The 23,918-nt window shown below is 56.6% G+C and overlaps 1 protein-coding gene across 2 annotated transcripts in view; it reads left to right on the forward strand.

Moving 5' to 3' along the window:
* The window catches only part of CAPN2 (calpain 2), a 40,640-nt gene extending 16,808 nt beyond the window's left edge, over positions 1 to 23,832 (forward strand). The window contains exons 3-21 of one of the 2 annotated variants that reach the window (XM_081124094.1): positions 2,042 to 2,160; positions 3,112 to 3,245; positions 4,556 to 4,724; positions 5,775 to 5,858; positions 7,272 to 7,357; positions 8,160 to 8,234; positions 10,191 to 10,351; positions 10,575 to 10,744; positions 11,416 to 11,427; positions 12,062 to 12,273; positions 13,356 to 13,392; positions 14,290 to 14,355; positions 15,297 to 15,354; positions 17,689 to 17,753; positions 18,934 to 19,002; positions 19,523 to 19,601; positions 20,981 to 21,097; positions 21,349 to 21,407; positions 22,908 to 23,832. In XM_081124094.1, coding sequence (XP_080980220.1) covers positions 2,042 to 2,160; positions 3,112 to 3,245; positions 4,556 to 4,724; positions 5,775 to 5,858; positions 7,272 to 7,357; positions 8,160 to 8,234; positions 10,191 to 10,351; positions 10,575 to 10,744; positions 11,416 to 11,427; positions 12,062 to 12,273; positions 13,356 to 13,392; positions 14,290 to 14,355; positions 15,297 to 15,354; positions 17,689 to 17,753; positions 18,934 to 19,002; positions 19,523 to 19,601; positions 20,981 to 21,097; positions 21,349 to 21,407; positions 22,908 to 22,931 — 1,796 coding nt within the window. In that variant the 3' untranslated portion in view covers positions 22,932 to 23,832. Of the gene's footprint in view, positions 1 to 2,041; positions 2,161 to 3,111; positions 3,246 to 4,555; positions 4,725 to 5,774; positions 5,859 to 7,271; positions 7,358 to 8,159; positions 8,235 to 10,190; positions 10,352 to 10,574; positions 10,757 to 11,415; positions 11,428 to 12,061; positions 12,274 to 13,355; positions 13,393 to 14,289; positions 14,356 to 15,296; positions 15,355 to 17,688; positions 17,754 to 18,933; positions 19,003 to 19,522; positions 19,602 to 20,980; positions 21,098 to 21,348; positions 21,408 to 22,907 lie in introns of both variants that reach the window. The other variant, XM_081124093.1, reaches the window with a different exon arrangement.
* Positions 23,833 to 23,918: the final 86 nt, after the last annotated feature.

Genomic DNA, 23,918 nt, shown 5'->3' on the forward strand with positions numbered 1-23,918 from the left:
GTGTTCAAGTCCAGAGTCTATTATAGATGTAAAATTTAAAAATCTATACACGCATCCATGCGGCAACGACCCAGGAGAGGCCCTGGTCACTGGAAGGCAGGTTCCGGGGCTGTCCTGGGGCCCAAACCCGTTATTTAGAACCACGAGCGGTTCGTAGCATCCGTTGTCTGCCCTGCCCTCGCCGGCCCGCATGTAGCCAGACCGGGATGTGACTGACCCAAGCAGGCTGGGCTGGGAGGGGACTCCAGTGACCTCTCCAGCCAGGTCACCCCTATGGGGGCGACTCTCCACCACCGTCCAGGGGAGAAGGGTTGTCGTAGGGGAGAAGGGTTGTTGGGGAGGGTAGACTCGGATCGTGATGGGGAGAACTGAGGATCAGAACCCTCGGCCCGGAAGGGTGGGACTGAAGGAGGCTACGGCTGAGGAGGTTGCTTAACAGGTTCCCAGGCGGGGAGAGGGCCCTCAGGCAGGTTTGGCCTTAGAACATTGTGCCACCCAGACGCTGAAATGTAATCGAGTCACCTCTCAAGGACAAAAGTCCCCAAGACAGCGTCCTGTGTAGGTGAATTAGAAATTGAGGCCATTTAGGTTAGACATTAAAAAGCACACACTTTGCTCAGGCAGACCTGCCATTAACAGGGACCTTTGGGTGAGCCACCCAGGCTCCTTACACCTCCGATTCCTCAACTAGGACAGGGGGTGATAATACCCACCTACCTCGGATTGTTCAGTGACAATGAAACGAGATAACACGATGCTCCGTGAAGGGCCTGGCACGTAGTGCTATTATAGTCTGTGTTCAGGTCTTGGTACTGTGTCACAGAGCTCCCCAACTCAGTTAAAAATATTTTGCTGCTTGGGGGTGAGAGAGAGAGGTAAGATAACAGGAGTATAAAATGGGATTTCAAGTGCTTCCACCCTGTTAGAAATCTAGACATTCTCCTAGCGACCTCCGAGTCTCCCTCAAGCCCAGGGTTCCGAGAGCTCATTTGACTCTTGACTACAACGTGCATCTAACTCTGGTCTCTTGTCCTTGCTGCGCCCATCATTTCTGAATGTTAACACGACAATCTGGTTCAAGAGCTACTGGGACCCTAAGTATAGCCAACCAGAATGCGAAGAACCCGGTGAACTCGAGTAACATTTTTAATTAGACTTGGCGACCAGTAAAAATAAATGCAACCGTGAGAATTCAGGTCACCAAAGGCGATTTCCCATAATTGTCATGGAAAGAGGACATTCCTTAAGAGTGGCTTAAACTTCCTTCCTCATCGGCTTCCCAGGCCCCCCGCAGTAGGGCTGGTGAACTTGACGCCTCCCTGCAAAGCACCCTGAGCTGTTGCTGGCACCCGCTGGTGAGATGGCCGTGGTGCTGAGCGCCTGTCACGGCACCAGCTGGACGCCAGTGCTTTACACACGTGCTCTTGTTGCGTCTTGGTCACCCAGCTGTCCCAGAGGAGGGCACCGAGGCTCCAAGGGGCCAGGCTGCACACATGGTGCACACACCCCGGAGTGATCTGTGCTCCTGTCCCCTCGCCCCTCCTCGGGGTCAGAGCCCCACCTCTGGGCCTTCAGATCCCTGCCTCTTGCCTTTGAATCTCTGGGTGGGGATGCCTGCTGGTCTCTCCTCTCTGGCCTCTGCACCCTGCACCCTGTGTTCTCAGGAGCCTCTGCAGCCCAGCGGGTCCCTCCCCCCCCCAGATTTTCCCTGCGGGGTGTCTCTGGTGCACCAGGATGTGCTGTGGGGACACAGTCCAGCCATCACACAGTTCTGGGTCTCATAGAATGAATTCTCTCATCACCACCCAACTACTATCACAACAAGAGCATTTCTCCCTCGGCAGAAATGCCTCCAAGCCTCCCCTCCAAGCCTCACCCCAGCCCCCTACCTACCCTGCCCGGCATGGAAGGATCATGTGAAATAGGCCTGTCACTCAGTCATGCTCGGCCTAGGCTTCGGCCAGCAGAGGCGGGACAAGATGTTTAACATCCCCCAGCCCCGAGACCCCTCTGACGAAAGCTTCCTGTGCTGTGTTCACAGGTGACTGCTGGCTGTTGGCAGCCATCGCCTCCCTCACCCTGAATGAAGAAATCCTGGCTCGAGTTGTCCCCTTTGACCAGAGCTTCCAGGAAAACTATGCAGGGATCTTCCACTTCCAGGTAACTAGTGGTCGGCCCAAGCTGCTCCTCCACAGGTCCAGGGGCCTAGGAGCAGGTTCTGGGGCCTAGGAACATGCCCTGGGGTAGGAACATGCCCTGGGGGCTAGGAGCAGGTCCTGGGGGCTAAGAGCAGGTCCTGGGGGCTAGGAACAGGTCCTGGGGGTTAGGAATATGCCCTGGGGTAGGAACATGCCCTGGGGGTTAGGAGCAGGTCCTGAGGGCTAGAGACAAGTCCTAGAAGCTAAAAGCAGGTCCTGGGACCTAGAAACATCATAGTTCCCAGCTAAGAGAAGGTCTGGGGACTAGGAGCAGGTCCTGGAAGCTAGGAGCAGGTCCCTGGCTTGGCCTAGCCCATCAGTCCCCAGTGTTTGCTGACTCCTACGAGCAATGCTGTTCTACAAAGGACACAGAAACTGCAGAAAGCTCCCTGCCTGCCCTGACTCAGGACCCTGTGAGGATGGCAAGGGGGGGAGGCTTTTGGGACAGGATAGGAGGGAGGCAGAACAGGTGCTTAGAGGTAATTCTGAGGTTTCAAAGAAAGTTTATTATCTGAGGTCTGAGACCAAATGTTAAGGGACTGCTCACTGTCCCTCTCTCATGCTGGTAAATGAGGAATATTTTTAAAAGCTGAAGGCCCCGGGCAGAATGCTGGAGCCGTGGGTGTGGGTTTGGAGGGAGGGACCAGTGCCACTGTCCTCGGTTTCTCAGCGGGGACTTGCCCAGGGGGGAGGTTTCAAAGAAGGGTCTCCTCCCAGATGGGCTCAGGAAAGCCACACACGCAGTTCATGCTCAGCTGACCCCGGGTGCCCCCTCTCCCACCCCAGATGGTTTTGCAGGGGGAAATGGGGCAAGGGGGGGCCAGATGCAGCTAAGGCTCAGGGTCCCCACACTGCCACCGGCTGCTCCTCCAGCCCACCCCACGCCACCCCCTTCCCTCCCCCTGCCCCCCAGTTCTGGCAGTACGGCGAGTGGGTGGAGGTCGTGGTGGACGACAGGCTGCCCACCAAGGACGGGGAGCTGCTGTTTGTGCACTCGGCCGAGGGCGGCGAGTTCTGGAGCGCGCTGCTGGAGAAGGCCTACGCCAAGTAAGTGACAGTGCCCTTCCCTGTGGCAGCCGCCCCCAGCTGCCCTGGATTCGGGGAACAGCAGGAACGGTTCCAAGGCGACTTAGAGTAAAAGACCTGTTCTGTAGAAGGGCTACTTCGGCCTGGTCCGGGCTCTAAATTCAAGGAGACAATGCACGCAGGGAACTGGACGTTCATTAGGCAATCGACAGATGACCACTGTTGCCATTTTAACCAAATGCCCAGGAACAAAGGATGGGACTGCGAGTGCCGGCCTTGAGAGGGACCTTCTCCCGCCCTGGCAGGTTCATGTTACATTTTTGTCAGCTAAACGCAGCAAAGAGTTTTTGCCAGTGGGCCAGACCATCCATTGCAGAGGTATGAAAATGATGGAAATCTGCCCAGGAAAAAATGGTGTCTCTGATTAGAAATGGTTTCCCATACTCCTCCCAGCTGTGTCCCACCCTCGTGGCCCTGAGTCAACACTGCCCATTGTCAACAGGAGGCCCCGCTCCAGAATGGCCATGTCCAGGCCATGCTGCTGGGCTCTCAGTCCATCAAAGTGACCAGCTCTAAGGCATTTCAGTTCTTCTGCCCTGCCAGGGAGGAAGGCCAGGGCCTCCCCCCCGCCATGAGAGTCTGGCCCCGGGAGCCACCTCTAAGTCACATGCTCAGAAGCAGAGTCAGCAAAGCCCCAGGACTCCCAAGGCCCCCAAACACTGCCTACTGCTCTGGGAAAGTGCCTTCATTATTGAATTAGTGTCTTTTTTAAAGCTATAAATGCCAAAGAGCTAACTGGCAGACCTCCCCTTTCCTGTCTTGAAGTAGGAAGGATCAATGTGGGAGGGTGGACCAGATCATCCCCTAGGGCCTCCAACTCTCAGCTTCTATGCGATTTTCAAAAAAACCTTTCAAAGTACCAGGGAAATGGTAGCTGTGGAGATAACTTGCCCTCATGGGCATCCTGAGTTGGAGACCAAGGCGAGGGGAATCTGAGCAGAGGGTCCCTGGAGCGTCCAACAAAGGAGACATCAAGAAGGGGACACAAGCCAGCCGGTGTGGCTCAGTGGTTGAGCGTCGACCTAGGACCCAGGAGATCGCAGTTGGATTCCCGGTCAGGGCACATGCCCGGGTTGCAGGCTCGATCCCCCGCGTGGGGCGTGCAGGAGGCAGCTGATCAATGACTTTCTCATCACTGATGTTTCTCTCTCTCTCTCTCCCTCTCTCTCTCTGAAATCAAAAATATGTATATATTAAAGAAAAGAGAGAGAAGGGGACCCGTTGAGAGGCCACGGTGGCGGGTGGCAGTAGCTTCTCTTCCCCTCCTGTAGGATCAACGGGTGCTACGAAGCGCTCTCGGGGGGAGCCACCACCGAGGGCTTTGAGGACTTCACGGGAGGCATCGCTGAGTGGTACGAGCTGAAGAAGGCCCCTGCCAACCTGTTCAAGATCATCCAGAAGGCTCTGCAGAAGGGCTCCCTCCTGGGCTGCTCCATCGATGTAAGTGCTGGCCCCCTCCCGACCCCACCTCTGGTCTGCTCCAGCTGGGTGAGCCCCCAGCAGTGCCCAGGAAACCCACTGCCCCACTTACAACATTAGCCCATCCCTGTGGACCTTAGTGAGCGTCACCTGGATCCCCGGGGTTGCTAGGCAGTAGCCAGGCGGTCTGGGGTGCAACCGAAGGGGTAATGGTGCCTCCAGCCCTTCCCTCTCTGGCCCACTTTCCACCCTCAGCCTCCTGTGAACCATCACCCTAGACCACAGGTTCCCTTTGAGCCCCCTGCCCTCCGCCGGTCCCAAGGGAAGGACCCCCCTCCCCATCTGCAGGGCCTGCGCCTGGAGCCCAGCTCCTTCCCCTCACTGTCGCAGGGCACTAACCAGAAGGCACTGTACAGGAACTGTGTCCTCATACTGGCCTCGCTGGCACCTCACCAGGGGAAGGGAGTGGGGCGATGTCTGTCCTCAAGGAGCCTCCAGGCAAAGGCTGTGCCCACGCCCAAGCCCTGCCCTATCCAGGACCTGGTCCCCGTGGGACAGTGAAAAGAAGCCCTGGCTCTTGGGGGCCCAGAAATCCCTCCAACCCCAGACAGGGACTCTCAAACTCTTTCTGAAGGCCCTGTTGAGGCAAAAGGCCCTTTCACCCACAGCCCATCTTCCCATTTACCAAGACACCCCGTGCTGGGCCACCTGGTGCTGTCTGGTGTCTGTCCTGAGCCCAAGCGCTCCCCGGTCCTCTCTCCATGGTGTGTCCTAGCCGGACCCTCCTCAGCCTGCAGAAACCCTGAATGCGCCAAGCACGCCCCCGTGCAGGCGCTCTCTCCCCCGGGGGTTGTTCGTTCAGCCTCTGCTCCTGTTGTGAAAGGCGGGCCAGCGTCTGAAAGCGGTAGCGGGAGGTGCTGGGGTGCTGGAAAGCACAGCTCTGTGGCCTCCCCAAGGCCACACCCAGGGCCACGCCCCTGCACTTGTGCGCCCCGAGTTAGAGCGGCCAAGGAGAGGGATGGGGGGCAGGCAGGGTGCCCCAGCTCGGGCTGATTCCTCCCGTGTTTCCAGATCACCAGCATCGCGGACTCGGAGGCCGTCACGGTGCAGAAGCTGGTGAAGGGACACGCATACTCTGTCACCGGAGCCGAGGAGGTGGGCCCCGCAGGGATTTTTCACCGTGTCTGTCTGTCTGTCTGTCTGTCTCTCTCTCTCTCTCTCTCTCACTTTCTCCCTCCCTCCCTCTCTCCCTCCCTCCCCCTAACTCGTTGGACAAAGCTTATTTTTGCTTGTGACGGCCCAGGGCGGGGCCCCGTGTCCCCACAGCTGTTTCCGAGCAGGCCTCGCATTCCTGAAGCTCAGACGGGACTGGGGCGGCCCTTTCCGGTCCCTCCCGGTCCCTCCCCGTCCCTCCCGCCGCCGCGGGGCTCGGGGCTCGCTGCCCTCTGCCGGCCGCCCGCTCCCAGCCAGGCGCTCCGGTGCTACTTGCTTCTAGAACTGGCTCACTCTTCTGGACCAGCTAACAGGAAAGAAAGGCCACTTTACATCTGCGTAGCGTTTTCTACCCTCTAAAGTGCTTTCACATTTGATCTCCAAAAGCATTAGTGCCCACATTAGCGTTCAAGGCTGACGCTGCCCCTCGCCAGCTGTGTGGTCCGGGCAAGTTACTTACACTCTGACCCTTAGTTTCTTCGTCTTTATATTAGAAATAATAATATCCATCGTAAGGCGGTGGTGATTCGGTCGCGTTAATATAGGTAAAGTGCTCAGACTGTGCCTGAAACATTGTGTCTAAGTAGTAGCTGCCCTCGCTACTGTGGTTATTATAATAAATATTATTAAGCAGCCCAAGTTCACTGTTAATCACCAAACCCAGACTAGAAGGTCTTCTAAAATGCCCAGAGGTTTTCTTTTTACCTTGAATTTTTGTTTTCGTCTCCCCCCCTGCCCCCACACATATCTTTTTATTTTGAAAAATTTCAGGTCTATAGAAAAGTGGAAAGAATAGTAAACATACAAAGGTGGTTTCCCTAGATCCAACCGTTGTTAACATTCCGCCACGTCGGTTTGGTCTCTCTTTGCGCAGGTGCTTTTTCCCGAGCCATTGGAACATGACTTGATGTTACGACACTCCGGTTCTCTTACAAATCCCGGTGCTCGTGTCAGGCCCGAGCAGATAAACACTAACTCAATGACATCATCTAATATATACTCCATATTTATATGCTTTATAGAGTCCCCCAACCCAGGATTCAATCAAGAGTCATGCTTATCTCCAGCTTCCCTGAGCTCCTATGACAAACGGACATCCTATTGCAGTCGGTTAACCTGAGGTTCAGGGTCTAGAATAAGCGCGTTTGTGCCCCAGGCTCACCACAGAGGTTGAAAAGCCCAGGTCCTCCGAGGGCTGGGTCCCAGGAGCCGTCAAAGCTGGGGCTCTGCCTACTTGTGACCCCCCTCCCCACTCTTATAACATGGACTCAACTCCCTTGGCTGGTGGAAAAGGCGGCTTTGGGCCCGAGAACCTCCAGGCCTGGCTTGAACTCAGTCAACCCTCCCCGCCTGCAGGTGGAAAGCAGAGGAAGCCTGCAGAGGCTGATCCGCATCCGGAATCCCTGGGGAGAGGTGGAGTGGACCGGGAAGTGGAATGACAAGTGAGGAGCTCGTTGGGGCCCGGGGTTGGGAGGGGCGCGTCCTGCTGGAACAGGCTCTGGGGAAGGGAGGGGAAGGCTCGGTGCACTGTGCTGAGGAATGGGCCCGGAGCGCACAGGCCACACCGAGGGGGACCCACGGGCAGGTGGGCCCCCTAAGACTTAACCAGCACATTCCAGCCATCGGGTGCCTTTTTATAAGGCCCAGGGCTCCGGTGATGCTCATTCCTTTCATCTTTCCCTCGCTCACATTCGAGGGGGGGAGCACACCTTGCTTCCACCAAGCACTTGTTCTGTTCCAAAGGTGTAGACTTGTGCCTAAGACCAGAGGGAAGTCCTGCTGGTGATTTCCGGGGCTTCCTGGTGGGCCTGTTACTCCTGGGACTGGGGTGAAATCTCCCTCGAGCCCCTCGGCGATCTTGCCCTTTCTCTGCCACCGCCGGGCACCTGCAGCTCTAGCTGTTTCTCTCTGGCCTGCTCCCAGCCAGGGCCTCCTGACCAGCAGCAGAGGCCAACGTGGCCCCGTAAAACTGCTGCCAGCCGTTCTCGGTCTGGGCAGTGGTCTCCATCTCTCTCGGATGGGCCGTGTTCGTTTTCTGGACTCTTCCTCGCAACCGTCTTCCCGAATGACGCACCCTCTCACCTCGACCCCCCGCACCTCTCGGCCACTGCGCCTCTTCCCTCCCTGGCTGGGGTCTGGGCCCTCAGAGGTGGGACAGCGTGTCCCTGGCCCTCGGTTTTGGGGAGAAGTCATCGATCGCCCCACATTAGTTTCTGACGCGTCTCCCACGGCTTGGTTTCCCAGCTGCCCGAACTGGAACACCGTCGACCCAGAGGTGCGGGAGAGGCTCACCAGGCAGCACGAGGACGGAGAGTTCTGGTACGACCGCTGGAGGCCGCGGGGAGGGGTCTGCCCCGATCTTACTAGGACGCGAGTGAGACGGGTGGCGAGGGCCCCGATCTTACTAGGACACGAGTGAGACGGGTGGCGAGGGCCCCGATCTTACTAGGACGCGAGTGAGACTGGGGTGGCAAGGGCCCCGATCTTTACTAGGACGCGAGTGAGATGGGTGGCGAGGGCCCCGATCTTTACTAGGACGCGAGTGAGATGGGTGGCGAGGGCCCCGATCTTTACTAGGACGCGAGTGAGACTGGGGTGGCGAGGGCCCCGATCTTTACTAGGACGCGAGTGAGATGGGTGGCGAGGGCCCCGATCTTTACTAGGACGCGAGTGAGACGGGTGGCGAGGGCCCCGATCTTTACTAGGATGCGAGTGAGACTGGGGTGGCGAGGGCCCCGATCTTTACTAGGACGCGAGTGAGACTGGGGTGGCGAGGGCCCCGATCTTTACTAGGACGCGAGTGAGACTGGGGTGGCGAGGGCCCCGATCTTTACTAGGACGCGAGTGAGACTGGGGTGGCGAGGGCCCCGATCTTTACTAGGACGCGAGTGAGACTGGGGTGGCGAGGGCCCCGATCTTTACTAGGACGCGAGTGAGACTGGGGTGGCGAGGGCCCCGATCTTTGCTAGGACGTGAGTGAGACTGGGGTGGCGAGGGCCCCGATCTTTGCCAGGAAACGAGTGAGACTGGGGTGGCGAGGGCCCCGATCTTTGCTAGGACGCGAGTGAGACTGGGGTGGCGAGGGCCCCGATCTTTACTAGGAAACGAGTGAGACTGGGGTGGCGAGGGCCCCGGGGCGTGGGATCCGGGTTTTGTTGTTGTTTTAAATCACTGTCAGACCCTGAACAAAACCAAAACAATTCCCCAAGCTCTTCCATTTGCCCGTCTCCACCGTGGGGTTTAAGAGCTGAGCAGTTCCACAGAGACGACTGTGAGGCGCCCCCACGGTCACGTTCAGACCCCGAGATAAAACGGGAAAGATGGGAGTTTCTCTGCAGGTTCATCCCAACGCCTAAGAAACCGGTCCCTTAGAGAGCATAGTGGACCCGCACACGCGTGTGTGTGTGTGTGTGTGTCTGTGTGTCTGTCTGTGTGTGTCTGTGTGTGTGTGTGTCTGTCTGTCTGTGTGTGTCTGTGTCTGTGTCTGTGTGTCTGTGTGTGTGTGTGTGTCTGTCTGTGTGTGTCTGTGTCTGTGTGTCTGTGTGTGTGTGTGTGTGTCTGTGTGTGTGTGTGTGTCTGTGTGTGTGTGTCTGTGTGTGTCTGTGTGTGTGTGTCTGTGTGTGTGTCTGTGTGTGTGTCTGTGTGTGTGTCTGTTTCTGTGTGTGTTTCTGTGTGTGTGTCTGTGTGTGTGTCTGTGTGTCTGTGTGTGTGTGTCTGTGTGTGTGTGTGTTTCTGTGTGTGTGTGTGTCTGTGTGTGTGTGTCTGTGTGTGTGTGTCTGTGTGTGTCTGTGTCTGTGTGTGTGTGTGTGTGTCTGTGTGTGTGTCTGTGTTTCTGTGTGTGTTTCTGTGTGTGTGTCTGTGTGTGTGTCTGTGTGTGTCTGTGTGTCTGTGTCTGTGTGTCTGTGTGTGTGTCTGTGTGTCTGTGTGTGTGTCTGTGTGTGTGTCTGTGTGTCTGTGTGTCTGTGCCACTCTGACCACCTCCATCTGCAGACCAGTTGCCATTTACCAAACAAGCGCCCGTAGGTGGTCTCATTTCACTCTCGGGGCTCCCATTTTTACAGATGAGGCCTCCGAGCTTCAGAGAGGTTTAAGCTCCTTGCTCAGAGTCACCCGGCTAGAAAGCGGCAGCACCAGGCCTGGAACCGGCCTTCCGACCTCGGACCCGGTGGCCACGCGGCCCCGGGGTGCCGTCTCCGGGCCGCCCCGCCTGGCCTTGGTCAAGGATGGCTGGTGTGCCCGCCCGTCACCCCAATGCCCGTGTCCCCCCTTTGCCAGGATGTCTTTCAGCGACTTCCTGAGGCACTATTCCCGCCTGGAGATCTGCAACCTGACCCCCGACACTCTCACCGCTGACACCTACAAGAAGTGGAAGCTCACCAAGATGGATGGGAACTGGCGGCGGGGCTCCACCGCCGGAGGCTGCAGGAACTACCCGAGTAAGGCCACCAGGGCCGGGGCACCCCTCCCCCCGCCTGGCGGCCCCTGGGGCCCTCTGCCTTGCTTCTCGCTGAGTCTCCGCCTCGACACCCTCCTCTGTTTTCTCAGCCCCCTGAACTCTCGAGCGTCCACTCTGGTTCCTCGGCCCCAGGGTCTCCCTCCTCCCCCCCCACCCCCCCCACCTGGCCCGGGTGACCGACCCCAGCCCCTCCCCGGCCACAGACACCTTCTGGATGAACCCGCAGTACCTGATCAAGCTGGAGGAAGAAGACGAAGACCAGGATGACGGGGAGAGCGGCTGCACCTTCCTGGTGGGCCTCATCCAGAAGCACCGGCGGCGGCAGAGGAAGATGGGCGAAGACATGCACACCATCGGCTTCGGCATCTACGAGGTGCGCGGGGGGGCGGCGCGGCCCCGGCCCTTCCCTCTCCGCTCCTCCCTGCGCCCCCCCCACACACACACGCAGAACTGCAGGCGGGACCCCAGGGCAGCTGAAGTGGGTGCACGCGGGTGCGACGGGCGGCTCCCGAAGGCCACGCGTGCCTCCCTCTCCTGGGCCCCACAGTTGGTGAGGCCGCCTCGCAGCCTGAAAACAGCCCATGGCGGGAGACGGCAGTATTTACACCATGGCAATTGGCAGAGACTAAACATCGGGGCTCGCGCCCTCCCTCAAGGGCCGGTTTCCTAGGACAGCGCTCAGGGGAAGAGCCTCCGGGAAGAACCTGGGTAGTCACTTGGTCCCTTTTTTTTTTTTTAAACATATCTTTATTGATTTCAGAGAGAGGAAAGGAGGGAGAGAGGGAGATAGAAACATCAATGATGAGAGAGTCATTGATCGGCTGCCTAGCACGCAACCCTGGCATGTGCCCTGACCAGGAATCGAACCCCGATCTCCTGGATCCTAGGTCGATGCTCAACCGCTGAGCCACACCCAGCTGGGCACTTGGTCCCATTTTAGAGATAAGGGAGCTGAGTCCAGAAAGGGGAAACGACTTGCCCAGAGAAACACACACAGGATGTGGCCAGCGTCGGAACTGAGCATACACTTCTTTATCTTTGCAGGTTCCGGAGGAGGTACGTCTGGCGGGCGTCAGTCTCCATCCCTGGGGCTCAGGTTCACCAACAAGTGAAAGGCTTAGACTGTGGGCTCGGGGGTCCTGTGACGCATGGGCGGGGGGCTGGGGGCTGGGAAGGATGAGTCCCTGGCCCCTCTAGGGCCCTGGGGAGGTTGCTCAGGTCCTAGATCCTGCTGGTATGAGCTCAGGGTGGGGTATCTCAGGCTGCCCCCGGGGGGCCTGCTGCCTCCCCGAGGCCTGGCAGAGGCCTCTCGTGGTTTAGTTCGGGGTGGACGCTCTGTGGTCCTGGGACCGCAGGAGGCTCTTCCCGAGCCCTGCAGTGCTCTTAGAACGAGCCTGAGGGGACCAGGTAGACCCTGCAGGTTAGAAGACGGAGGGGGGCTCAGAGACAGACCTGGACCCACGTCCCAGCTTCTTGCCGTGTGGACGCTAAACGTCCCTGAGGCACTTGGAGGCGTGCAAGGTCCCTCCGAGCTCCTCCGCGGGCATCTGTCACTTTGGCAGCAAGTTTGCTGTTTTCCCAAAACGATGCAGACGTTGTCGCCGTCACCTCCTCTTTGGATGCGTGAGAGCGACACCGCCGTGGCTCCCGTTCCACCCTCCACTCCCCCGTGTTTCTGCTTATGTGTCAGTTGATGGGACAGACCAACATCCACCTCAGCAAGAAGTTCTTCCTGACGACCAGGGCCAGGGAGCGGTCGGACACCTTCATCAACCTGCGGGAGGTGCTCAACCGCTTCAAGCTGCCCCCGGGAGAGTACATCCTTGTGCCTTCCACCTTTGAGCCCAACAAGGACGGCGACTTCTGCGTCCGGGTCTTCTCCGAGAAGAAGGCCGACTACCAGTAGGTCCTCTCGCCTCTCCCGCCTGTCGCGGGCCTGTCGGGGCAGAGCTCTGGGCCCCCTGAGCGTCACTGCCTTGTCCCGTGCCACCTGCCTGCCTCGAAGGGCGAGTGCGGGGTGTGCCCCTTGGGAGGCCGTTGAGTGTCACCCGCAGTCAGCAAAGGGAAGAGCCACTCAGAATGTGTTTGGTTAGGAACAGGTGGCTGTGGGGCAAACTGCAGAACCTAATTCCGCGGGATGATCACGGTGTTTTTACAGTTTAATGACCTACATTAGACTAGCTGTGAACCCAGTCCCCTCGTTTGGAGAAAACTGGGGAGCCTCAACCCCCTCAACGCTCCTGCTCTCCGGGGTGAGCTCCCCACCCTGACGGGACACCCCCCGGCCCCCAAAAGGTGTCTGACTTCCTTGCCCCGGGATGCCAATCCTAATTCCAGCTGCCAGCACCAAAGAGTCCCTCACCTTTCTTCTCTGAGGCGTCGGCACTTCAGATAGGACTCTTGGCGGCCTAGTTTAAGATCCCAGGGGGCCTGGGGAAGACCCTCCTAAGCTTAAGCACCCTCACGATGGAGCAGAGGGGCCAGCCCTGCACACAGGATGGTGCGCAGGATAAACTGACCACAGCCCAAGCTCCAAGCCTCCGCGCCGCCCGCCTCTCCAGCCCTAGGAACGAGCGGTGTAGATGCTGTGATTCTCAGCGTGAAAGATTTACGGGGGCAAAGAGCGTTTTGGATGGAACCGGAAAGCGGTTCCTGGAGGCCGGGGGTGCGCGAGTTGCCTGGAGTTCCAGCTCCCTACTGCAGGGGCCCTGCGCTCTCTGATGACCGAACCCCAGCAAACCAACCAAAAAAAAAAAATCTCTGCCTCCCCAAGTTGTTGGGCCATGACTCTTCCTCGGGCCATTTCTGCCGCAGAGGGGACATGAAAGCAAGCGGGGACGCAGAGAAACCCACCCCGCCCGCCCCTCACTGGACCGCAGGCCCCAGGCCCCAGGCCCCACCAGCCCTTTAGCTGTCATTTCTGCAGCAGGCGTGGCCTTCACCCTCAGGCCCCTTCCAGTAACACAGTTTCCTTCCGCCTCCAGGGCTGTCGATGATGAGATCGAGGGCGACTTGGAAGAGGTACTGGGAGCTCCCTGAATTCACCCCCTTGTCCTGGACCACCCCGGGAGCAGACAGTAATCCCAGGGTTTAGGGGGCCCCGGGACTTCAGGGGCGCAGCTGGACATTAAGGCCTCCCCGGGTGCCATCTGCACCAGCTCCGGCCCGGCCTGGCCCTTGGCTGCCCCTGACCACTGGGGCGAGTGAGCCCACGTGCACGTGGGGCGTTGTGTAGGACGGGCCACCAGACGGGCCACCAGTGCTGTGCTGATCAGTGCGAGGCTCTCGTCACCTTCCTTTCTGGGCCTCGCGTTTCTCTATAAAATGAAAGCGCTGGGAGACCAGGTTCCTGAGGTCACCCACGGGTTGTGATTCAGTGACGGGTCCTGAAGCGCTGTGACCACACAATTCGGGAATTTCAGACAAGGCTCCATCATAACAAGTCCAGAGCCGAGGGAGGAAAACACCCCAAACAGAGGAAGGACCTCTTCCCTCTGTCCCGGGGCCGGGAGCGGTGGGATCATTGCGGACACGGAGGCCGCCGAAGCTCTGTGCTTGTCCCGTGTCCTCGCGGAGAGGCCGCACAGCCTCCAAGGGCCACTGTCAGAATCCTCCGGGAACATCCCAGCTGGTCCTGTGCTCCTGAATCTCCATTAGCGTAGATCGTACAAGGCCATTTGGTTGAATGTGAGCGATGAGAGCCTCGCTCCTTCCCAGCAGTTTCTTCTCCCTCATGGGTTTTATCCAGAAAAAAATCATTACAACTTTATCCTGTCCTTTATCTCAGCCCCAGCAGCCTGATGGTCCAGGCCCCAGAGTGAGCGGAGCAGGGGACGTGATGGGGGAGGGGAGGCCCGGAAGGGGGAGCAGGCACCTTCTCTGATCTATTGTCCCTCGCCTCTGTGTCCCACCTTCCAGATCGATGTCAGTGAAGACGACATTGATGACGGATTCAGGAGGCTGTTTGCCCAGTTGGCCGGGGAGGTAGGTGTCCCCCAGGTCTCTGTTAGGCGCTCTGGTTGGTACAAAGGAAGAGACAGGTTTTGTCCCCAAGGAGACTTCAGTTTAAAGGTAAGAGGAAACAGATTGGACCAAAGCCAAGAGGAATCGCAAATGGAACTCAGGTCCCTTGGCCGAGTCCTTCCGAGGCCTCTGAGCATCGCAGGCCCCTCCATTTCTGTGGCCACCTCTGGCTCTGCTCCGCCTGCCTTAGGGTCTGGGCCTCACCTTGTGGCTCTTTTATTTGCTTCTGTTCCCCTCCAGCTGAGACATGGAACTCGGCCCTTTATCCCTGATTTTCACAAAAATATTTGCAGAGATGGAAGGCTTTTTCAAATTTCAAGAATGCAAGCAGCTTACAACAGGGACTTGGACTTCCCAGTTCTTAAAAAAAAAATCCCTCAGCCACGTAGGCCTCCGCTGGCCGCAAAGTTATTCAGCCCTTTTGCGTCCCTCAACTCCAAGAAAAAGCCAATCTTGGTCTTAAACGATGGGCTTGTCCCCCAGTTACTCAGTGTAGGGGAGTGGAGACTTCTAGAGGGGCCCCAAGAAAGTGCTGGGCCCGTTCTTAGAGCCGGTGGGTTTCACCAGCTCTGCAGGAAGCCAGACCTGAGTTTGAGAGGCCGAGGGAGGCGTGCGGATGGGAGGAAAGGGTGTGAGAGCTAAGACCACAGACACGGGTGGAGTGGGGCATTTACACACTGCAGAGCGCTGGGGAATGAGCTCCACCTGCAGCTTGTTGTGCAGATCAGGGACCCGGGGCCAGCAGCAGCAGCTCACGGGGCTCGTTAGAGGCCCATGTGCATAGCCCCAGCCCAGGCCCGCCCAGTGCACGGCGCACAGGGTTTGGCCGGAGCAGGCGTCCAGCACACGCTGCAGCTCCAAGGGGGCCGGTAACGATGCCCTGCTTGCTCGCATGCCCACAGGATGCAGAGATCTCCGCCTTTGAGCTGCAGACAATCCTGAGAAGAGTTCTCGCCAAGCGTAAGTGTCCCCTCCTTGCCCGTCCTCCTTGCCATGCTGTGACTTCCCCTGCGGCCGGGAGGGCACACGGGACCCCTTCCCCTTGCCGTGTCTCGGCTACTGTGGCTGAGCTGTCACACCCTGCTCCCACGTGAACGCCACCCACCACTAACGTAGCCACCACCCAAGGGTTGGCTGAAGGAGGTTCCGTGTGACGTGATTTTCAAAAGAACAGAGTTCCTAGGGGGTGGAGATGAAAGTCACAGCCAGGTGTCCACTGCTCACTGGCTTGGCAGGATAGACTTGTGACTACCTACCTCTTAAGAAGGGTTGAACCTCTTAAGTGAGCTAACGCGTAGGAATTGCCTGGCACGAAGCCTGCACCCCAGAAATGCTGGCTATTATGATGAGTCGTTGGCAAGAAAAGGCTCAGTCGGCCCGGACGGTGGGAGCCGGGAAGCACCCCGCGTCCCCGCGTCCCTGGCTGTCTTTAGCAGGAAATCATTCATAGAGGGCACCTTTCAATGATTAGCCAGAATGGAAAAAGAAACGGATCCTCTTACATTCAAACAAGGAATGGCGTTAAAAAACTTCATCTCTCGATGTGTGTTTAAAGGAGCCTAATCTGACCTGTTCATCAGGGGAAATATCACTTCATTTGAGCCAAGGGGCCAAGCAAGTGACATCAAGGCTCTGGAAATGGTGACTCTGGGCCCCGGGCACTGGGGCTTCCTCAGAGAATGAGAGAAAAGGGACAGTGACTTGAAAAGGGGCTCGAGAGCCACGCTGCTCACAGCCTTTCCCAGCTTAGAATTACTGCCAGAGCAGAAAACATCCAAGGACTGATTGGTCGCCTCTCGCCGCTGATGGCCACCAGGGGGAGTGACACACGCACACGCATGCACACGCACCCATGCACGCACACGCACACATACAGACACACATACACACAAATACACACACACACCCCAGACCCTCAAATTATCACAAGAGCCGTGCTGCCTTTGATAAGCCAGCAGCCCCCTGAGCAGGGTTTGTTCAGTGTCAGAAGCTACAGGCCCGGATCAGAAACAAACGTGTCTGTTGTCACATCCTGAGCGTCGACCCTGTGGGTCAGTCTCTAACAGTCTCCCGGACCTCACACGCCTCTGGCTAACCCCGGAGACAAAGGAGACCCCCCCCCCCCCCGCCCCCTTAGAGCCCAGAGCCCAGGGCCAGTTGGGTCTCCCAGCAGGTGAGCTTGAACGTGAACCACTCGCACTTTGCAGGAACCGTAGATAACTGGCTCCTGCCCTGGAGCCAGATGGCCGCAGGAGAGCCCCTGTGAGTCACAGAGCTCCCCCCGGGGGTGGCAGGGCTTCCCCCAACAGGCCCTGGTCCTTGCCCTCCCTCCTCCGGTCTGGAGTGAGAACAAGGAGGTGGTGTTTACCCCCCAGGCACCAGGCACAAGTGAGGTCGCAGGGCTCTTCAGACATGTGGCTGCATGAGCCCCAGCTGACTGAGGCCTCATTGTTCCCCCCAGATGGAGGGAGGGTGGGAACGTCAGGCCACGCAGGGATTCCCTGCTCCCTGCCTCCCCTGTGCCTCCGAGCTTGGCACCCTCCCTCCCCAGCTGCCCGGTGACGCCTGCCTTCTGCCTGCGGCCCCACACCCAGCCTCGTGCCCACACCCGAGAAAGGGTCGGGGCCCAGACTGGCAGCTTTGGGGCGGGTTAGGTTTAACCTTTACGAGGACATGACAGGAACGGTGGGCTTCTCGTGACGTCTGTGGGAACCAGATTCACACTGTGACAGGAGTCTCCTACCCTCACCTGCTGAACACCAATGAGACGGGACTCAGCTGGTGCAGGGCAGTGTCTCCGGTGGCTTCGGGGTCCTCAGGTTTCTCAGCAGGGGCTGGGGACACGGAGGCTCCTAGCCTCGAGCTCACGTGCCCCCCCTTTCCTTTTCCACAGGTGATTTTGCACCTGGGAGCACTTAAGGACTCAGTTCACTTATTTTATTTTTTTATTGATTTTAGAGAGCGAGGAAGGGAAAGAGAAATGTCAATTTGTTGCTCCACTTATTGGTGCATTCACTGGTTGCGTCTTGTATGTGCCCTGGCCAGGGATCGAACCCACAACCTTAACGTGTCGGGACAGTGCTCTAACCAACTGAGCCTGGCCAGGGCCCATTCTTTTGCTTATTTTAAAAGCACTTGTAAAAGCCCTGCTTGCCCAAGGCGAATAGTTAGTAGCCAGCCGTAGCTACTTAAAATCATTTAAGTGGCTACTGTATCCCAAGGTGCAGATACAGGACCCTGCCACCTTGGCTAGTGCAGCTCTAGAAGGTTTTCCTGTCACTCTTTGTCTTATAGGCCAAGATATCAAGTCAGATGGCTTCAGCATCGAGACCTGCAAGATCATGGTTGACATGCTGGACGTATCCTTTCGTGGGCTCCCAAGAACACGGGTGGGGGGACTTTGGGATTTCACACTGCAGAGAGTCAGACTCAAAGCCCTCCAGGAAGGCCAGCTGTTGGGTGGGTGTAGGACTGTTGTCACGACGGAACGTGTGTGACTTCAGCTGAGGGAAATCGACACGTCACACACCCTGGTTACCTCCACACCCCGGTTACCTCCAGAGGCTCAGAGTGCAGGTCAGCTCATGTTCCTGGGGCTGGGGCAGGAAATTCCCACAGTACACCCACCATTCTCTGCCTGGAGCAGCTTGGATTTTTTTCCTGACAGTGTTTCGACTGCTTCCTCTAGGAAAATAGACTTGACCGTTGAACAGCTAGGGGCACCGACCCCCCTCATAGTCGAAAATCCTCATATAACTTTGACTCCCCCGAAACTTCACTACTTCCTGTTGACAGGAAGCCTTAACAATAACTTAACTTACACATATTTTGTATGTTAGATTATTAGATACTGTATTCTTACACGAAAGTAAGCTAGAGAAAAGAAAATGTTAAGAAAATCGTAAGAAAATCCATTTACAATACTGGACGTATTTTTTGGAAAAAATCCACGTATAAGTGGACCTGCACAGTTCAAATCCATGTTGTTGACGGGTCAGCTGTAGTCCCTAAACTATGACGTTTGTGATGTGCGTGTTTTCTCTGGCCACGATTTTCTTCTTGATTTGTGGAGACGGGGCCCACTTTCTCCTTCCCATGGGCTCTAGCGCCTTCCCGGGCCACCCACCTGCCCCCAAGGCAGACGCATCATCCGTTTCCCCCCTTGTTCCTAATGCTCCTGAGAAGTGCTGGGCCAGGGATGGCCCCAGCTTCTAAGAAGTTCTGTCTAGTGGGCTCACGGCACCCACTGTGTAGCTCCCCTCACAAAAGGCCTCTTAGAAATACGCCCGATAATAGTTCCCATATTGGCAAGCCACCAGAAGCCTCCCGAAGTCCACAGCTCCTTTTTAGCAGGTTCTGGGGCCCCCACGGCACCCCCAGGCCGATCAGCGAGCAGGGTGAAGGGGAGCCGCTGTGTCTCTGGCCCTTCCACCAACCCTCGGGAAGGGTCCTGCACAAGGAGCGCCTTGTGCTTCCAGAAGGTCCTGGCACAGCCTGCAGGGACACAGACTCCGGGGAGCTTTCCTTAACCAAAGGCAGTCCGACGGCAGCGGCAAGCTGGGCCTGAAGGAGTTCTACGTTCTTTGGACAAAAATTCAAAAATACCAGGTAAGAACCCAGGAGGGCCTGATGGCAGGACCAGGGCATGTGTCGGGAACACGCTGTGCATAGACCTGTGGATGGAGGAGCCTTTCCAAGGGGGTGGAGCTCAGAATGAGTGAAGACAGGGCCGGACAAGTGCCAAGAGAACAAAAAAAGGACTTTGCAAGGTCACTAGTCTGCCCCCTGCCTTCATCTCATTGGCCAGAAATGGGGTCATCGGAAAGCCACCTTCAAAAGCCTGTGTGGCCTCTTGTACTTTGGAGTTTCACCAGCTCGAGTATAAAAATACTTAATAACACAGGCCCACGGTGGTTGACTACAGCTGATTTGATGGGCAGATTTACAAACCAGCTCACGTTGAGGGAAAATATTACCAGCTGTTGCAGGCAGGAGCATGGGGATGCCTCTGAGGCCAAGTCGGAGGCATGGAGCTGGAAAAACCATCCCCGCTTGGCACACGGCACAGAGGTAGCCTGCACCTGCCCGGCCTGCGGTCAGGTTCTCATAACTGTTTTGCGTGTTCCAGAAAATTTACCGGGAGATCGACGTGGACAGGTCTGGCACCATGAACTCCTACGAGATGCGGAAAGCCTTAGAAGCAGCAGGTAATCAATACTTCAGAGCCGTGCTATCTTTGGTCTTACTGGTAGAGCATGTGATGCATGCAAAACAATACAGAGTTGGCTAAGCTGTGACATAAAGTAGGTGCTCATTTAGTACAAACCCATCCGTTTCGGTCCCCCTTTAAAGACCAGCGAGTAAAATAAGATGCAGTCCGGGATGCTTTGCCCGCTAAGCCATCTTGAATCCACGTCTCCTTCTGCGCAGCCTGGCGGGTCAAGCAGGCAGAGCCCGTTCTCAACAGCGCCCCCTGCTGCCCCTTTCGGGTACAGGGCGGGTTGGGCACAAATGGGATGGGATGTCCCCCTCCACCCTAGGGGAGTCCCTGGCAGAATGTGGTGTTGGTAAAAGGGACACAAGCTTGTGGGAGGCGGCTGTGTCTGGGGGACAGATAGGACAACAACGTGAAGTTGTTCACTCTATTAGCCCGGATGCAGTGCTGTAGCAAAGACCCCAAATAACAGCTTAAACAAGATACATCATTTTTTTTTTTTAAATATATCTTTATTGATTTCAGAGAGAGGAAAGGAGAGGGAGAGAGAGAGATAGAAACATCAATGATGAGAGAGTCATTGATCAAGCCCGCAACCCGGGCCTGTGCCCTGACCAGGAATCGAACCCTGATCGCCTGGATCCCAGGTCGACGCTCAACCGCTGAGCCACGCCTGGCCAGGCCCATCTTCTCACTTAATCCAAGCCCAAGAAGTTCAAGGCTGGGAGGGCGCCTCCTGCTGTTGGGGACCCAGCTGCTTCTGTCACCTCCTGTCACCCTCACCCATGGGACCTAGGGCAATGCGTAGACCAAATGAGGAGGGAGGGACAGGCTCCTTGCCCTTAAGGACACACATCGCTGCGCACACATGCCACGGCCAGAGCTTAGTCACGAGGCTCCAGAGGGCTGCAAGGGATGCTGGGAAGCGCAGCCTTGATTCCAGGCAGCCAAGACCCATGAACAAATCTATTAACTCTGGCAAAAGAGGGAAATGTTTACCACGAACAGTTTCTGCCACATACATCCAGGGAGTCTCTGGTCTCCAAGATGATGCAGAGCTAAACACACAGGAGAGGAAGTGGGGTTTACCACCTGGAACAGTGTGACCGTGGAAATGGGGACAGGAAAAGTCTTCCCTGTTGGTCAGTAAGGAGCCAGGCAGGGTGACAGGGAACCGTCTGGGGAGGATGACAGAAGGCCCTGGCTTTGCAAAAGCAATCCAGCCTCACAGGCGAGCGGCCAAGGGACAGAAGTGATTATCACTGTCATTTAAACTGCCACACGGGGGGGGGGGGGGGGGTAGCCGGTGACCGGAGCTCCAGGGTGCAGACTCACCCCCGGCCATCGGTGTGTTTGCTCACTTAACCCCAGGTTTCAAGCTGCCCTGCCAGCTCCACCAGGTCATCGTTGCTCGCTTCGCAGACGACGAGCTCATCATCGACTTCGACAACTTCGTCCGCTGCCTGGTCCGGCTGGAAACACTCTTCAGTAAGTGGCCGCCTGGGGAAGACCCAGCTCCGCGCTCCGGGCGTTAAAGCGGCCGCCTTGCACGCGGGAGAAGTCCCGGGAGCCAGGGGCGTGTCTGTCCAGCTGAGAATGGAAATCCTTTCATTTGGGGAAGGAGGGACGAAATGATAGCTTGTGGCATTCAGTGGATCAGCCCCCAGATGGGGGAAGGAGATAATGTGGTCCTGCTGCCGCTGGCTCGCTGGTGACATCCTGCTTTCCTCCCTCCACAGGGATATTTAAGCAGCTGGACCCTGAGAACACGGGAACCATACAGCTCGACCTTATCTCGGTGAGTCAGCAGCTAGCCCCCGCCCCCCTCGCCCCTACGGGGACAGAGAGAAGAAAGGCTGTGACCAGGGTGACAGAGACCTATGGTTTGTTTATTTATTTTTAATGTTTTTATTGAATTCAGAGAGAGAGAGAGAAGCATCAATGATGAGAGAGTCATTGATCGGCTGCCTCCTGCGCGCCCCCTGCTGGGGATCGAGCCCGCAACCCGGGCATCTGCCCTGACCGGGAATCGAACCGCGACCTCCTGGATCCTAGGTTGATGCTCAACCGCTGAGCCACACCGGCCGGGCCCTGCCGCTCTTGTTGGAGCTGAGCACTTGGGAGGCAGGACCTTGTCTTCTCTCTGTTTCCAGGGCGAACCGGAGAGGAGCCGGTGGTAGGAAGGCAGCTCCTTCCCTTGAACTTGCTGCTCTAGAGAAAACCAGTCACTGAATAGCTATTGACTCTCTTATGCATTGTAAGCACCTTTAGCCAACTGAAAATATACCTGAGCTGGTTACAAGTAACAGGAACTTGCTTAAAACTCTGTAGCCTAGGAGACAGCCCTACCCTGAGATTAAAATCTCAAGCGAAGGCAACACAATGGACACAAACGTGCCATCTGGTGAGCTCTGGAAACTCGAGCCCCTTTATCATCGTTGCTGGGAATCCTACGCCTCCCCGGCTCCCAGCGGTCTGGCCGCCACCTCAGTCCACCCTCCGCATTTCCTCGGAGAAACATCTACCCACTGGCTCCCCCTGCTCTTCTTTTTTTTAAATATTTTTTATTGATTTTGAGAGAGGAAGAGAGAGGAAGAGACACGCTGACCTGCTGCCTCCTACACGCCCCCCCCGGGGATCGAGCCTGCAACCCGGGCATGTGCCCTGACCGGGAATCAAACCGGCAACCTTTAGGAGCACAGGACAATGCTCAACCACTAGCCACACTGGCCAGGGCGCCCTCTCCTATTCCGAGCGTCCCCTTTCACAAGTCCCGAGAGACCCCCACACTCTCAACGGTGAGGAAATCCCCCCTCCGTTCACAGTGATTTTCAGCCTTGGCTGCAGGTGATGTCACCTGGCCGACTTGGCCAAAGTCCTGCTGTCCAGGCCTGTCCCTGGCCAGTTCGATCTGAATCTAACTTCAGCCTCCCAGATTACTCCAGGAAAGAACCAAGGTTGAAAACCACTCGTGGGAGGGATAGTCGCCCCCAAAACTAACGTCTGATGTGATGAAGCAGGGAGTGAAAGCGGTAAGCCAGATGCTGTCTGAGCTGCACTTTCTGCAATCAGCCCCGTAATACAATTCGTGACCACCTGCCTCAAATGACAGCTTTTTACTAACTTATAAAAAAACCAGACTCTAGAAATCAAATAGAAAAAATGTGAGTGAGCGCACTGTTTTCTTTACCCTTGCTCGGCTTTTCTCCTACAACAGTCTTTCAGAATAATCTGCAGGTACTTAAATAGCCTTTAATTTTAAAAACAGTCACTAAAGTTTTTTTTTCCTTCCTCCCAGTGGCTCTGTTTTTCAGTACTTTGAAGTTATAAACTAATCTGCCTGAAGACGTCTCGTGAAAGAAAGTCAGCCACAGACTAAGCTTCCACAGAGAAACTTTTATCTGGACCTTGATTATGGGAACATTTACTTAAACCGATGATTATAGCTGCACATAATGGTACCATCTGAGATAGGGAAAGATTCGCGTATCATTAGACTAAATACGAGCGTGTTGCATAACCCTCGACAAGCTCGAACAAAGCTTTAAACCTGTAAATAGGATGCACTTTTTACTTTTACACACGGTCCCATTTAGAGCAATATTAAATCAGGAAAAAAAAATGCAGGGAGGTGCTGACCAGCTGAGCAAACATTCAGGGGATCTCAAAGGACACGAGGTCCTTGCTGGGAACACTGAAAGCAACTTCAGGTTGAAAAATGCAGCTCTCAGGGCTCCCCATTTCCCTTGAGTAAAATAAAAAATACAGTGGTCACAAAGTAATCTTGTCAAGGCACCAGAAGAAGCCAGGTGAGAAAGCCCACCTCTGTCACCCGGGGCCACCTGGGTTAAAGCAGAGACAGGTTTATAGAAAACTGGTGAACAGCAAATCTGAAATTCAAGGCCTGGAGTGTTATAAATAACGAAGGGAGCGTACTCGTGGTCAGCGGGAGCCGTACACGGGAACCAGGCGTCCGGTTTGCAAACCAGCTGTGGCGAAGGTGGAACACGCCACCGGCCACCTGCTCGACCCTCCCGCACGTGGCCGCCTGCAGCGTTCATGCATGGAGCTGGGGGGCGGCACGGCGCAGGGGCGTCTGCAGACGACACAAGCTTGTTTCTTGGCTTTTACCTGGGACTGTGCTAACATTATAAAAACATTGCCTTGTTGCCTTACCTTCTGACAAATGTACTGTTAAATAAAGAGTCGCCTGGGCAATCCCACGTGGCCTGCTGTCCTTCCTGGGCGGGGGGGGGGCTTGGCTGGGCACCCCCACTGTAGCCTGTTTCCTCTCTAACACGGTGAGATA

The sequence above is a fragment of the Miniopterus schreibersii genome (assembly GCF_964146895.1).
Source record: "Miniopterus schreibersii genome assembly, chromosome: 21".
NCBI classification, from domain to species: domain Eukaryota; kingdom Metazoa; phylum Chordata; class Mammalia; order Chiroptera; family Miniopteridae; genus Miniopterus; species Miniopterus schreibersii.